The 16873-nt window shown below is 39.3% G+C and overlaps 1 protein-coding gene across 4 annotated transcripts in view; it reads left to right on the top strand.

Moving 5' to 3' along the window:
- The window catches only part of LOC128657177 (oocyte zinc finger protein XlCOF7.1), a 221488-nt gene that overhangs the window by 188202 nt on the left and 16413 nt on the right, over nucleotides 1-16873 (top strand). Inside the window, exons 8-9 of one of the 4 annotated variants that reach the window (XM_053711425.1) lie at nucleotides 3098-3189; nucleotides 15878-16727. The exons of the other annotated variants lie outside the window; for them this stretch is intronic. Of the exons in view, the coding sequence (XP_053567400.1) occupies nucleotides 3098-3189; nucleotides 15878-15880 (95 nt within the window). The 3' untranslated portion in view covers nucleotides 15881-16727. Of the gene's footprint in view, nucleotides 1-3097; nucleotides 3190-15877; nucleotides 16728-16873 lie in introns of those variants that run through there. 4 annotated transcript variants of the gene reach the window in all.

Raw genomic sequence — 16873 nt, forward strand, 5'->3', positions numbered from 1 at the left:
ATACGTTTAGCCTATGAGACTGCTGGACAGCAGTCTCCTGAAAGAATTACAGCTCATTCCACTAGAGCTGTGGCTTCCACCTGGGCCTTTAAAAATGAGGCCTCTGTTGAACAGATTTGCAAGGCTGCAACTTGGTCTTCACTTCACACTTTTTCAAAATTTTACAAATTTGACACTTTTGCTTCTTCGGAGGCTGTTTTTGGGAGAGAGGTTCTACAGGCAGGGGTTCCTTCCGTTTAAGTTCCTGCCTTGTCCCTCCCATCATCCGTGTACTTTAGCTTTGGTATTGGTATCCCATAAGTAATGGATGACCCGTGGACTGAATACACTTAACAAGAGAAAACATAATTTATGCTTACCTGATAAATTTATTTCTCTTGTAGTGTATTCAGTCCACGGCCCGCCCTGTCTTTTAAGGCAGATTTAAATTTTAATTAAAACTCCAGTCACCACTGCACCCTATGGTTTCTCCTTTCTTGTCTTGTTTCGGTCGAATGACTGGATATGACATGTGAGGGGAGGAGCTATATAGCAGCTCTGCTTGGGTGTTCCTCTTGCAACTTCCTGTTGGGAAGGAGATATAATCCCATAAGTAATGGATGACCCGTGGACTGAATACACTACAAGAGAAATAAATTTATCAGGTAAGCATAAATTATGTTTTTGGTATAAAGCACAATTATTTCCAAATTTCCTTTGTTGATGCTTTCTACTCCTTTCTTTATCACCCCACTGCTTGGCTATTCGTTAAACTGAATTGTGGGTGTGGTGAGGGGTGTATTTATAGGCATTTTGAGGTTTGGGAAACTCTGCCCCTCCTGGTAGGATTGTATATCCCATATGTCACTAGCTCATGGACTCTTGCCAACATGAAAGAAATGAATTTATCAGGTAAGTTCTTACATAAATTATGTTTTATGTGTGTGAGGTTTGCAGGGTACAAGTGAGCTGTATCTGTGGGACACAGGGCATAGATGAGTGTGTGTGATGAGTCTGTGGAAAACAGGTTAGTGTGCATGTGTGACATGTATGTTCACTAATATAGTTTATTTTACATATATATTACTTTTTATATAAAATGATAATCTGGTCTTCATTACAAATAAAGAATACACTCACCGGCCAATTTATTAGGTACTCCTGTTCAATTGCTTGGTAACACAAATTGCTAATCAGCCAATCACATGGCAGCAACTCAATGCATTAAGGCATCTAGACGTGGTGAAGACGACTTGCTGAAGTTTAAACCGAGAATCAGAATGGGGAAGAAAGGGGATTTAAGTGACTTTGGCACCAACAACCATGCCATGTTCAGACAGGCTGATCTGAGTATTTAAAAAACTGCTGATCTACTGGGATTTTCATGCACAACCATTTCTAGTGTTTACAGGGAATGGTCTGAAAAAGAGAAAATTTCCAGTGAGCTGCTGTTGTGTGGACGAAAATACCTTGCTGATGTTAGAGGTCAGAGGAGAATGGGCAGACTGGTTTGAGATGATAGAAAGGCAACAGTAACTCAAATAACCACTCGTTACAACCAAGGTATGCAGAATACCATCTCTGAATGCACAACACATTGTACCTTGAAGCAGATGGGCTACAGCAGCAGAAGACCATATTGGGTGCCACTCCTGTCCGCTAAGAACAGGAAACTTAGGCTACAATTTGCACAGCCACACCAAACTTGGACAATAGAAGATTGGAAAAACGTTGCCTGGTCTGATGAGTCCTACCTGAGTATTGTTGCTGACCATGTCCATCCCTTTATTACTACAGTGTACCCATCTTCTGATGGCTACATCTAGCAGGATAATGCACCATGTCACATAGGAGTAAATTAGAAAGTTATTTAAAATTGCATGCTATCATTTGCATCATGGATGTGCGGCCGACAAATCTGCAGCTATCATGTCAATATAGACCAAAATGTCTGAGGAATGTTTCCAACACCTTGTTGAATCTATGTCATGAAGAAATAAGGAAGTTCTGAAGGCAAAAGTGGGTCCAACCCGGTGCTAGCAAGGTGTACCTAATAAAGTGGCCGGTGAGTTTATATACTGTATGTCATGAATGCAACATTTTAAAACAATAAAACTGAATGTTTTGTGCACATAAGCAATAAGCAGTCATGTTGCATATTAAAGTGCTTTTAAACATAACCCTCTTTCCAGTGAAGTAAATGCTCTTAGCCTTTTTTTAAAGGGACACTGAACCCACATTTTTTTCTTTTGTGATTCAGATAGAGCATGCAATTTTAAGCAACTTTCTAATTTACTCCTATTATCCATTTTTCTTCATTCTCTTGATATCTTTATTTAAAGAGCAAGAATGCAAGTTTAGATGCCAGTCCATTTTTGGTGAACAACCTGGGTTGTTCTTGCTGATTGGTGGATAAATTCACCCACCAATAAACAAGTACTTCCCAGAGTACTGAACCAAAAATTTGCTGGCTCCTTAGCTCAGATCCCTTCTTTTTCAAATAAAGATAGCAAGAGAACGAAGAACATTTGATAATAGGAGTAAATTAGAAAGTTATTTAAAATTGCATGCTATCTGAATCACAAAATAAAAAAATTGGTTTCAGAGTCCGTTTAAGTTAACTCACTAACTGTGGTGCTTTTATGTTATTTTGGAGATTTGTAACACATTGATATCTTTTTGGATTAGCTACATTGTGGTTTTTAAGCCTTTTCATCTAAATAATCCTCCTCATCTATATGGTATAACAGAATTGCCTGAGTGTGCTGCTAACTATCACAGAAGGTATAGTTGACACGTGAGTGAAATTCTTCTCTCTGTTGAAGCTTTTATAAATTGCTTTGGTATACTAAGCCACCTGGGGCAATTGTCTTTGTTTTTATTGTTATGGAGTCAAGCAGTAGTTATAAAGATATGTTTATTATGAATTCTTAGAAATAGTCCCTAATGTCTAATAAACTGCCCTTAAGCCTTAGATAGGAAGCTGGGAAAAGATCTAGTTGTCACAGTGTATTCTACAAGGGTAGGGGACTGACTAAATCAGAACAGTTTATATGTTCTCATGATAAAATAATTATGTTAATAATAACATTACTCCCATCGTGTTTCTTATTGACAGGTGAATTCACAAACTGCAATAATCCTCGTCATAATCAGAGTGCAGATGCTTCTTTACATCTTCTTCAAAATCAAAGAAGCCACATGGGAAATGTATGTTCTGAATGTGGGAAATGTTTTCTTAAGAAAGCACTTCTTTCTAAACATCTAAAAATTCATACAGGAGAAAAGCCATTTTCATGTACTATATGTGGGAAATGTTTTACTCAGAAATCAAATCTTATTCGTCATCAGAAAATTCACACAGGGGAGAAAGGATTTTCATGTTCTGACTGTGGAAAATGTTTTTCTGTGAAATCAAATCTTATTAACCATCAGAAAATTCATACAGGGGAGAAAGAATTTTCATGTTCTGACTGTGGAAAATGTTTTACCCAGAAATCAAATCTTATCACTCATCAGAAAATTCATACAGGGGAGAAAGGATTTTCATGTTTTGATTGTGGAAAATGTTTTACTCAGAAAAGAACTCTTATTATTCATCAGAAAATTCATACTGGAGAGAAAGGGGAGAAAAGATTTTCATGTTCTAAATGTGGGAAATGTTTTCTTAATAAATCACATCTTTTTAATCATCTAAAAATTCATACAGGAGAAAAGCCATTTTCCTGTCCTATATGTGGGAAATGTTTTACTCGGAAACCAAATCTTTTTCGTCATCAGGAAATTCATACAGGGGAGAAAGGATTTTCATGTTCTAAATGTGGGAAATGTTTTACTCAGAAATCAAATCTTATCACTCATCAGAAAATTCATACTGGGGAGAAAGGGTTTTCATGTTTTGACTGTGGGAAATGTTTTACTCGGAAATGCAATCTCATTACACATTTGAAAATTCATACAGGGGTGAAAGGATTTTCATGTTCTGACTGTGGGAAATGTTTTACTCAGAAAACAACTCTTATTAGGCATAAGAAAATTCACACAGGGGAGAAAGCATTTTCATGTTCTAAATGTGGAAAATGTTTTATCCAGAAAAATACTCTTATTAGGCATCAGAAAACTCATTTTAAAAGAAATCAGAGCTTAACATCCAAAGTACAGAGAGTTACACATAGTTGTAACCCACACAATATGAAGGGCTGATTACTGCATGTGATCCTCTGGGGTGCACAGTTTTAGGGCTGTTTTGAGGCCCCTTCTGCACCTCAAGCATTTATGAGGTGACCCCAGGTTGTATTTTATTTAAATCAAATTTTTTAACTCCTGATTTAAATTACTAGTCAGCAAGACTGATTTAAATCATGGTTTTTATTTTTAGAATGTTTTAAGATAATTATTTTTCCAGTTATATCAGACCATTACTGATTTTGTTATATATCATCAGATATGCATAGATAGATCATTGAAGTGAATGAAATTATTTGGAGGTGAGCTATCTCCAGTTCAATTGCTTAATATTGGATGGAGAAAATGATTACATTAATAATAATAGAAATATTTTTAACTAAAAAATAACATTATTTCTCCTGTTAAGTGTAGTCAGTCCACGGGTCATCCATTACTTATGGGATATTAACTCCTCCCCAACAGGAAGTGCAAGAGGATCACCCAAGCAGAGCTGCTATATAGCTCCTCCCCTCTACGTCACACCCAGTCATTCTCTTGCACCCAACTAATAGATAGGATGTGTGAGAGGACTGTGGTGATTAAACTTAGTTTTTATATCTTCAATCAAAAGTTTGTTATTTTAAACGGCACCGGAGTGTGTTGTTTTCTTCTCAGGCAGAATTTGATGAAGAATCTACCTGAGTTTTTGTGTATGATCTTAGCGGACGTAACTAAGATCCATTTGCTGTTCTCGGCCATTCTGAGGAGTAAGGTAACTTCAGATCAGGGGACAGCGGGCAGGTTCACCTGCAAAGAGGTATGTTGCAGTATATTATTTTCTAAGGAATGGAATTGACTGAGAAAATACTGCTAATACCGATTATAATGTAAGTACAGCCTTAAATGCAGTAGTAGCAACTGGTATCAGGCTGATATGTATATATTTTTACACTTAAGTATTTCTGGGGAATGGCACTTCACTGGGAAAATACTGTATGCATATAACTTTTAGCCTAACTTGCAGTGTGAGCGACTAGCAGCAGGCTTTTAATGACATTTCATAAATTAGATTTTAAACGTTTGCTGGCATGTTAAATCGTTTAATTATCTGAGGTACTTGGTGAAAAATTGTTTTGGGCGTTATTTTCCACATGGCTGTCGTTTGTTTTAAATTAAAACAGTTTACTGAGCTTCCCTCACTGTTGTAGTGTGAGTGGGAGGGGCCTATTTTGGCGCTTTTACTACGCATCAGAAATTCAGTCACAGTCTGCCTTTTTCTCCCTGCATGATCCAGGACGTCTCCACAGAGCTCAGGGGTCTTCAAAACTAGTTTTGAGGGAGGTAATCACTCACAGCAGACCTGTGAGACTGTGCTTTGACTGTGATAAAAACGCTTATATTTTCAATTGTTATCCGTTTTTTCTGATATTAAGGGTTAATCATCCATTGCTAATGAGTGCAATCCTTTACTAAATTTGTTTCTATAACTAATCCGGTTCATTGTTATTCAACTGTGACAGTTTTTGTGTGCTTCTTAAAGGCACAGTAACGTTTTACATATTGCTTGTAAATTTAGTTGAAAAGTATTTCCAAGCTTGCTAGTCTAATTGCTAGTTTGTTTAAACATGTCTGACACAGAGGAATTTCTTTGTGCAATATGTTAAAAAGCCAAGGTGGAGCCCAATAGAAATTTATGTATTAATTGCATTGATGCTACTTTAAATAAAAGTCAATCTGTACATGTTAAGCAACATTCACCAGACAACGAGGGGGAAGTTATGCCGACTAACTTGCCTCACGTGTCAGTACCTGCATCTCCCGCTCAGGAGGTGCGTGATATTGTAACGCCAAGTACATCAGGGCGGCCATTACAAATCACTCTACAAGACATGGCTAATGTTATGACTGAAGTTTTGTCTAAATTGCCAGAACTTAGGGGTAAACGAGATCAATCTGGGATGAGAACAGAGTACGCTGATAATGCTAGGGCCATGTCTGATACTGCGTCACAATTTGCAGAGCATGAGGACGGAGAGCTTCATTCTGCGGGTGACGGATCTGATCCAAATAAACTGGATTCAGACATTTCAAATTTTAAGTTTAAGCTGGAAAACCTCTGTGTATTACTAGGGGAGGTGTTAGCGGCTCTGAATGATTGTAACACAGTTGCAATCCCAGAGAAAATGTGTAGGTTGGATAAATATTTTGCGGTACCGACGAGTACTGACGTTTTTCCTATACCTAAGAGACTTACTGAAATTGTTACTAAGGAGTGGGATAGACCCGGTGTGCCTTTCTCACCCCCTCCTATATTCAGAAAAATGTTTCCAATAGACGCCACCACACGGGACTTATGGCAAACGGTCCCTAAGGTGGAGGGAGCAGTTTCTACTTTAGCTAAGCGTACCACTATCCCGGTGGAGGATAGTTGTGCCTTTTCAGATCCAATGGATAAAAAGTTAGAGGGTTACCTTAAGAAAATGTTTGTTCAACAAGGTTTTATATTACAACCCCTTGCATGCATTGCGCCTGTCACGGCTGCGGCAGCATTTTGGTTTGAGTCTCTGGAAGAGACCCTTGACTCAGCGCCATTAGATGAGATTTCACACAAGCTTAAAACCCTTAAGCTAGCTAATTCATTTATTTCTGATGCCGTAGTACATTTAACTAAACTTACGGCTAAGAATTCCGGATTCGCCATTCAGGCACGCAGAGCGCTGTGGCTAAAATCCTGGTCAGCTGATGTAACTTCTAAATCGAAATTACTTAACATACCTTTCAAGGGGCAGACTTTATTCGGGCCTGGTTTGAAAGAAATTATCGCTGATATTACGGGAGGTAAAGGCCATGCCCTGCCTCAAGACAGAGCCAAACCTAGGGCTAGACAGTCTAATTTTCGTGCCTTTCGTAACTTCAAGGCAGGAGCAGCATCAACTTCCTCTGCTCCAAAACAGGAAGGAGCTGTTGCTCGCTACAGACAAGGCTGGAAACCTAACCAGACCTGGAACAAGGGCAAGCAGGCCAGAAAACCTGCTGCTGCCCCTAAGACAGCATGAAGTGAGGGCCCCCGATCCGGAAACGGATCTAGTGGGGGGCAGACTCTCTCTCTTCGCCCAGGCTTGGGCAAGAGATGTCCAGGATCCCTGGGCGTTGGAGATCATATCTCAGGGATATCTTCTGGACTTCAAAGCTTCTCCTCCACAAGGGAGATTTCACCTTTCAAGGTTGTCAACAAACCAGATAAAGAAAGAGGCGTTTCTACGCTGTGTACAAGACCTTTTACTAATGGGAGTGATCCACCCAGTTCCGCGGTCGGAACACGGACAAGGGTTTTACTCAAATCTGTTTGTGGTTCCCAAAAAAGAGGGAACCTTCAGACCAATATTGGATTTAAAGATCCTAAACAAATTCCTAAGAGTTCCATCGTTCAAGATGGAAACTATTCGGACAATCTTACCCATGATCGAAAGAGGTCAGTACATGACCACAGTGGATTTAAAGGATGCTTACCTTCACATACCGATTCACAGAGAACATTACCGGTATCTAAGGTTTGCCTTCCTAGACAGGCATTACCAGTTTGTAGCTCTTCCCTTCGGGTTGGCTACGGCTCCAAGAATCTTTACAAAGGTTCTGGGCTCTCTTCTGGCGGTACTAAGACCGCGAGGAATTTCGGTAGCTCCGTACCTAGACGACATTCTGATACAAGCGTCAAGCTTCCAAACTGCCAAGTCTCATACAGAGTTAGTACTGGCATTTCTAAGGTCGCATGGGTGGAAAGTGAACGAAGAGAAGAGTTCTCTCTTACCACTCACAAGAGTTCCCTTCTGTAGAAATGAAAATTTACCTGACAGAGGACAGGTTAACAAAGCTTCTAAATGCTTGCCGTGTCCTTCATTCCATTCAACACCCGTCAGTGGCTCAATGCATGGAGGTAATCGGCTTAATGGTAGCGGCAATGGACATAGTTCCTTTTGCACGCCTGCACCTCAGACCGCTGCAATTGTGCATGCTAAGTCAGTGGAATGGGGATTACTCAGATTTGTCCCCTACGCTAAATCTGGATCAAGAGACCAGAGATTCTCTTCTATGGTGGCTTTCTCGGCCACATCTGTCCAGGGGGATGCCCTTCAGCAGGCCAGACTGGACAATTGTAACAACAGACGCCAGCCTACTAGGTTGGGGCGCTGTCTGGAATTCCCTGAAGGCTCAGGGATCATGGACTCAAGAGGAGAGTCTCCTTCCAATAAACATTCTGGAATTGAGAGCAGTTCTCAATGCCCTTCTGGCTTGGCCTCAGTTAGCAACTCTGAGGTTCATCAGGTTTCAGTCGGACAACATCACGACTGTGGCTTACATCAACCATCAGGGAGGGACAAGGAGTTCCCTAGCGATGATGGAAGTATCAAAGATAATTCGCTGGGCAGAGTCTCACTCTTGCCACCTGTCAGCGCTCCACATCCCAGGAGTGGAGAACTGGGAGGCGGATTTCCTAAGTCGCCAGACTTTTCATCCGGGGGAGTGGGAACTTCATCCGGAGGTCTTTGCCCAAATACTTCGACGTTGGGGCAAACCAGATATGGATCTCATGGCGTCTCGCCAGAACGCCAAGCTTCCTTGTTATGGGTCCAGGTCCAGGGACCCGGGAGCGGTCCTGATAGATGCCTTGACAGCACCTTGGACCTTCAGGATGGCTTATGTGTTTCCACCCTTCCCGATGCTTCCTCGTTTGATTGCCAGGATCAAACAGGAGAAAGCATCAGTGATTCTAATAGCGCCTGCGTGGCCACACAGGACCTGGTATGCAGATCTAGTGGACATGTCATCCTGTCCACCTTGGTCTCTGCCTCTGAGACAGAACCTTCTAATTCAGGGTCCTTTCAAACATCAAAATCTAATTTCTCTGAAGCTGACTGCATGGAAATTGAACGCTTGATTTTATCAAAGCGTGGATTTTCGGAGTCAGTAATTGATACCTTAATACAGGCTAGGAAACCTGTTACCAGGAAAATTTACCATAAAATATGGCGTAAATACTTACACTGGTGCGAATCCAAGAGCTACTCATGGAGTAAGGTTAGGATTCCTAGGATATTGTCTTTTCTACAAGAAGGTTTAGAAAAGGGTTTATCTGCAAGTTCTTTAAAGGGACAGATCTCAGCTCTGTCCATCCTTTTACACAAACGTCTGTCAGAAGTTCCAGACGTTCAGGCTTTTTGTCAGGCTTTGGCTAGGATTAAGCCTGTGTTTAAGACTGTAGCTCCACCGTGGAGCTTAAATTTAGTTCTTAACGTTTTACAGGGTGTTCCGTTTGAACCCCTTCATTCCATTGATATCAAGCTGTTATCTTGGAAAGTTCTGTTTTTAATGGCTATTTCCTCGGCTCGTAGAGTCTCTGAGTTATCAGCCTTACATTGTGATTCCCCTTATCTGATTTTTCATTCAGATAAGGTAGTTCTGCGTACTAAACCTGGGTTCTTACCTAAGGTAGTTACTAACAAGAATATCAATCAAGAGATTGTTGTTCCATCATTGTGCCCTAACCCTTCTTCAAAGAAGGAACGACTTCTGCACAATCTAGACGTAGTCCGTGCCCTGAAATTTTATTTACAGGCAACTAAAGATTTTCGCCAAACTTCTTCCCTGTTGGTCGTTTATTCTGGACAGAGGAGAGGTCAAAAAGCATCTGCTACCTCTCTATCCTTTTGGCTTCGTAGCATAATACGTTTAGCCTATGAGACTGCTGGACAGCAACCTCCTGAAAGGATTACAGCTCATTCTACTAGAGCTGTGGCTTCCACTTGGGCCTTTAAGAATGAGGCCTCTGTTGAACAGATTTGCAAGGCTGCAACTTGGTCTTCTCTTCATACTTTTTCCAAATTTTACAAATTTGACACTTTTGCTTCTTCGGAGGCTGTTTTGGGAGAAAGGTTCTTCAGGCAGTGGTTCCTTCCGTATAAAGATCCTGCCTGTCCCTCCCGTCATCCGTGTACTTTAGCTTTGGTATTGGTATCCCATAAGTAATGGATGACCCGTGGACTGACTACACTTAACAGGAGAAAACATAATTTATGCTTACCTGATAAATTCCTTTCTCCTGTAGTGTAGTCAGTCCACGGCCCGCCCTGTTTTTTATGGCAGGTCTAAATTTTTAAATTATACTCCAGTCACCGCTGCACCCTATAGTTTCTCCTTTCTCGTTTGGTTTTCGGTCGAATGACTGGGTGTGACGTAGAGGGGAGGAGCTATATAGCAGCTCTGCTTGGGTGATCCTCTTGCACTTCCTGTTGGGGAGGAGTTAATATCCCATAAGTAATGGATGACCCGTGGACTGACTACACTACAGGAGAAAGGAATTTATCAGGTAAGCATAAATTATGTTTTCTTTCATGTAATTGGCAAGAGTCCATGAGCTAGTGACGTATGGGATATACAATCCTACCAGGAGGGGCAAAGTTTCCCAAACCTCAAAATGCCTATAAATACACCCCTCACCACACCCACAATTCAGTTTTACAAATTTTGCCTCCTATGGAGGTGGTGAAGTAAGTTTGTGCTAAGATTTCTACGTTGATATGCGCTTCCTTTTGCAGACTATCAGTTTCATATTTGGGGAAAAAACATTATTTAGGAAAATATTTTTTCTTACCTGGGGTATAGTCTTTTTTCAGTTGACTGCTTTTTCATTAAATTTTGCAGGCAAAATTAGGCTCGCGAGGGCGCAAAATGCCAAAGTTTATTGCGTCATTCTTGGCGCGATAATTTTTTTGGCGCAAAGGTATGTCCGATGACGCAAATTCGTAATTTCCAGTGTCTTTGTTGACGCCGAGTTCCTTGCACAAAGTTGCGTCTACTATGACGTGAGTGTGTCGTTTCCGGATGTTGTTAGCACCAAAAAAATTTCAGTTTGCGTTGTGAGTCATACTTGGCACAAAATAATTTCATCTAGATTGTAAGTTCCCACGGAATAGGGCCCTCAGTTCCCCCTGTTTTTATCTGTAACATTTTGTGTCTTATCGTATTGTTTCTCCATTGTACTGTTATCCTTGTACCCATGGGCAGCGCTGCAGAATCTGTCGGCGCTTTATAAATAAAGAATAATAATTATTATTATTATTTAAAACCCCATTCCTATATGCCTATTGCCTTTTTCTATGTCAGAGGGCTATGCTGTTTGCATTTTTTTCCCATTCTTGAAACTGCCATATAAGGAGATTGATAATTTTGCTTTATATGTTGTTTTTTTCTCTTACGTTTGCAAGATGTTTCAATCTGATCCTGTCTCAGAAACCACTGTTGGAACTCTGCTGCCTGATAAGTTTGATCAAAGCTTAGTGCATCTGTTGTAAATTTGTGGAGATTATATCTCCAGCTGTGGTATGTAAAAGTTGTCATGATAAGCTTTTACATGCAGAGAATGTGTCCATCAGTAATAGTACAATGCCTGTTGTTCCTTCAACATCTAATGTACATGATATACCTGTGAATACGAAAGATTTTATTGCTGATGCGATTCAGAAGGCTTTGTCTGCCATCCCGCCTTCTAATAAACGTAATAGGTCTTTTAAAACTTCTCATAAAGTTGATGAAATTTTAAATGACCGACAACATACTGAATTATCCTCCTCTGATAAGGATCTATCTGATTCAGAAGATCCTTCCTCAGATATTGACACTGACAAATCTACTTATTTATTTAAAATGGAGTATATCCATTCCTTGTTAAAAGAGGTGTTGATTACATTGGATATTGAGGACACTTGTCCTCTTGATATTAAAACTAGTAAATGTTTAAATTCTGTTTATAAACCTCCTGTGGTTACTCCAGAGATTTTTCCAGTTCCTAATGCTATTTCTGATATGATTTCTATGGAATGGAATAGGCCTGGTACTTCTTTTATTCCTTCTTCAAGGTTTAAAAAATTGTATCCTTTGCCAGCAGTTAGATTGTAGTTTTGGCAAAAGATCCCCAAAGTTGATGGGGCTATTTCTACTCTTGCTAAACGTACAACTATTCCTATGGAAGATAGTACTTCTTTTAAAGACCCTTTAGATAGGAAACTTGAATCTTATCTAAGGAATGCTTATTTATATTCTGGTGGTCTTCTCAGGCCTGCCATTTCTATGGCTGATGTTGCAGCTGCATCAACCTTTTAGTTGGAAAGTTTAGCGCAACAGGAAATGGATCCTGGTTTGTCTAGCATTGTTTGCTTGCTTTAACATACTAATCATTTTATCTGTTATGCCATTTTTGATATCTTTAAAATTGATGTTAAATCTATGTATTTAGCTATTTTAGCTAGAAGAGCTTTGTGGCTCAAATATTGGAATGCTGACATGGTATCTAAGTCTAGATTACTATCTCTTTCTTTCTAAGGTAATAAGTTATTTGGTTCTCAGTTGGATTCGATTATTTCAACTGTCATTGGTGGGAAGGGAGTTTTTTTTTTGCCTCAGGATAAAAGACCTAAGGGTAAATCTAAAGCTTCTAACAGTTTTCATTCCTTTAAACAAAATAAGGAACAGAAACCTAATCCTTCCCCCAAAGAATCTGGTTCCAATTGGAAACCTTCTTCAAGTTGGAGTAAATCCAAACCATTTAAGAAACCGAAACCAGCCCCCAAGTCTGCATGAAGGTGCAGTCCTCATTCCAGCTCAGGGACAGATTAAGATTCTTCCAAAATATTTGGGCATATTCTGTCCAAAATCAATGGATTCAGAGTATTATCTCTCAAGGGTACGGAATAGGATTCAGAGTAAGACCTCCTGTGAGAAGATTTTTTCTCTCACGCATCCCAGCAAATCCAGTAAAGGCTCAGGCTTTTCTGAAGTGTGTTTCAAATCTGGAGCTTTCAGGGATAATCATGCCAGTTCCGTTTCAGGATTCAAATCTATTTATTGTCCCAAAGAAAGAAAATTCATTTTTGAATCATTATGTAAGAGTGCCAACTTTCAAAGTGGTGACTATAAGGACTATTCTGCCTTTTGATCTGCAAGGGCATTATATGTCCACGATAGACTTACAGGATGCATATTTTCATATTCCAATTCATCCAGACCACTATCAGTTTCTGAGATTCTCTTTTCTAGACAAGCATTACCAATTTGTCGCTCTTCCATTTGGCCTAGCGACAGCTCCAATAATCTTTTCAAAAATTTTCGGTGCCCTACTCTCTGTAATCAGAGAATGGGGTATTGCATTGTTTCCTTATTTGGACGATATCTTGATACTTGCTCAGTCTTTACATTCTGCAGAATCTCACACAAATCAGCTAGTGTTGTTTATTCACAGACATGGTTGGAGGATCAATTTACCAAAAAGTTATTTGATTACTCAGACAAGGGTCACCTTTTTAGGTTTCCAGATAGATTCAGTGTCCATGACTCTGTCTCTAACAGATAAGAGACAATTAAAATTGGTTTCAGCTTGTCAGAACCTTCAGTCTCAATCATTCCCTTTAGTAGCTATGTGCATGGAAGTTGTAGGTCTCATGACTGCAGCATCAGACACAATCCCCTTTGCTGGTTTTCATATGAGACTTCTCCAGCTTTGTATGCTGAACCAATGGTGCATGGATTATACAAAGATATCACAATTAATATCCTTAAATCCCAATGTTTGACTCTCTCTGACTTGGTGGTTAGATCACCATCATATAGTTCAAGAGGCTTTTGTTTGTCCAACCTGGACTGTGATTACAACAGATGCAAGTCTTTTAGGTTGGGGAGCTATCTGGGGATCTCTGACAGCACAAGGGTTTTTGGAAATCTCAAGAGGCAAGGTTACCAATCTATATTTTAGAACTCTGTGCTATTTTCAGGGCTCTTCAGGTTTGGCTTCTGTTGAAGAGAGAACCGTTCATTTGTTTTCAGACAGACAATATCACAACTGTGACATATGTCAATCATCAGGGTGGGACTCACAATCCCCAAGCTATGAAAGAAGTATCTCGGATACTTGCTTGTGCAGAATTCAGCTCCTGTCTAATTTCTGTTGTTCATATCCCAGGTATAGACATTTGGGAAGAGGAATATCTCATCCGTCAGACTTTACATCTGGGGGAGTGGTCGCTCCATCCAGATGTGTTTTCTCAGATTGTTCAGATGGGTCTTCCAGAAATAGATCTGATGCCTTCCCATCTAAACAAGAAACTACCCAGGTACCTGTTCAGGTCCAGGGATCCTCAGGCGGAAGCGGTGGATGTGTTAGCAGTTCCTTGGTGTTACCAACCTGCTTATATCTTCCCGACTCTGTTTCTTCTTCCAAGAGTGATTTCCAAGATCATCATGGAACAATCGTTTGTGTTGCTGGTAGCTCCAGCATGGCCTCACAGGTTTTGGTATGCGGATCTTGTTCAGATGTCCAGTTCCCAACCTTGGCCACTTCCATTCTGTCTCAAGGCCCGTTTTTCCATCAGGATCTCAAATCATTAAATTTGAAGGTATAGAAATTGAACGCCTAGTGCTTAGTCATAGAGGTTTCTCTGACTCAGTGATTAATACTATGTTACAGGCTCGTAAATCTGTTTCTAGGAAGATTTGTTATCGATTTTGGAAGACTTATATTTCATGGTGTTCTTCTTATAAATTCTCCTTGCATTCTTTTAGAATTCCTAGAATTTTACAGTTTCTTCAGGATGGTTTGGATAAGGGTTTGTCTGCAAGTTCCTTGAAGGGACAAATCTCTGCTCTTTCTGTTTTATTTCACAGAAAGATTGCTAAGCTTCTTGATATTCACAGTTTTGTACAGGCTTTGGTCCATATCAAGCCTGTCATTAAATCAATATCTCTTCCTTGGAGTCTTAATTTGGTTTTGAAGGCTTTACAGGATTCTCCGTTTGAGCTTATGCATTCTTTGGACATTAAATTACTTTCTTGGAAAGTGTTGTTCCTTTTGGCCATCTCTTCTGCTAGAAGAGTTTGCGAATTATCTGCTCTTTCATGTGAATCTCCTTTTCTTATTTTCCATCAGGATAAGGCAGTTTTGCGGACTTCATTTACATTTCTACCTAAGGTTGTGAATTCTAACAACATTAATAGAGAAATTGTTGTCCCTTCTTTGTGTCCTAATCCTAAGAATTCTTTGGAGAGATCCTTACATTCTTTTGATGTGGTAAGAGCTTTGAAATATTATGTTGAAGATACTAAAGAGTTCAGGTAGACCTCTAGTCTATTTGTTATCTTTTCTGGTTCTAGGAAAGGTCAGAAGGCTTCTGCCATTTTCTTTGGCATCTTGGTTAAAGCTTTTGATTCATCAGGCTTATTTGGAGTCGGGTCAGGCCCCCCCTCAGAGAATTACAGCTCATTCTACTAGATCAGTCTTTTAAGAATGAAGCTTCAGTTGATCAGATTTGCAAAGCAGCAACTTGGTCTTCGTTGCATACATTTACTAAATTCTAGCGTTTTGATGTATTTGCTTCCTTGGAAGCAGTTTTTTGGTAGAAATGTTTTTCAGGCAGCTGTTTCAGTTTGATTCCTCTGCTTATGTTTAATTTTTTCTTTTCATTATGAGAAAAAAAAATATATTTTGGGTTGTGGATTCATTTTTTTCTGCGGAAAATGGCTGTTATTATTTTATGTCTACCTCTCTAGTGACTGTGCTGTGGCGTTCCACATCTTGAGTATTACTATCCCATACGTCACTAGCTCATGGACTCTTGCCAATATGAAAGAAATTAATTTATCAGGTAAGTTCTTACATAAATTATGTTTTTCTTTTTTTCATTTTTAGTGATTGCCCCTCCCTCCTCACACTTTGGTCCTTGTGCAGATCTATTCCACTCCAAACAATATTCTATTCATTGAGTGTTTTGAAACTTCGTATGGGTTGATTCTGTGAACATAGATTTGTAGGGGAGCAATGTTAATAAAGGAAAGTCAAGTCAAAATTAAACTTTCAAGACTCAGAATGAACATTCGATTTTCTATTTGACATCACTTATCTAATTTGCTTTGTTCTCTTGGTATCCATTGTTGAAAAGCCTGCATAAGTAGGCTCACTAAGATGCAATGCACTACTGTGAACTAGCTGCTTGTCACTGTCTCACCCAGATAGGCCCCAGTAGGTCATTGCTCTCCTTCAACAAAGGATTCCAAGAGAATGAAGCAAATATGATTATATAAGTAAATCTAAAAATGTTATGTTCTATCTCAAACCCAAATGTTCTCTTTCATGATTATGTCCCTTTAAAGTCTATTTATCAACTCTGTATGTTTATTTTATAATATTGCTATGAAGAGGGGCATGTTATTTCTGCAGACACAAATTCAGTTTTGAGAACTACAAAACCAATAATAAGTGATAATATCTTCAAGATTGAAAAATTGTCCAAAATAATCTGACAGAAACCTCTGTGAATGGATTCATAGAATTAATTACGAAAAAAAAATGCAGCCATGAATATACAGCATGTTGCTATCTAATTAAAAACAAATTGATATTTCAGGATGAATAAACTTTGGATTGTAATGTATCTTAAATAGCAACTATCTTTAGATTGATGTTTCCTCAAAATGCATTTTATTATTTTTTTTAAAATCCTATTTAAATTAAAAAAACAACTGATTTAAATTTTAAAAAATATGTTTTGTATCCACCTTCTATGATCCAGTGTATTTGCCATCCCCGGGGGAGGGGGGGGAATCCAGGGTCCCTATATAGGTTTAAATAGCCAAGTGATCACCTGGAGCCCCTATGTTATTTTGTAATTTCTGCTTATTTAAGAAA

This window comes from Bombina bombina, chromosome 4, assembly GCF_027579735.1.
Source record: "Bombina bombina isolate aBomBom1 chromosome 4, aBomBom1.pri, whole genome shotgun sequence".
In the NCBI taxonomy this organism is placed as follows: domain Eukaryota; kingdom Metazoa; phylum Chordata; class Amphibia; order Anura; family Bombinatoridae; genus Bombina; species Bombina bombina.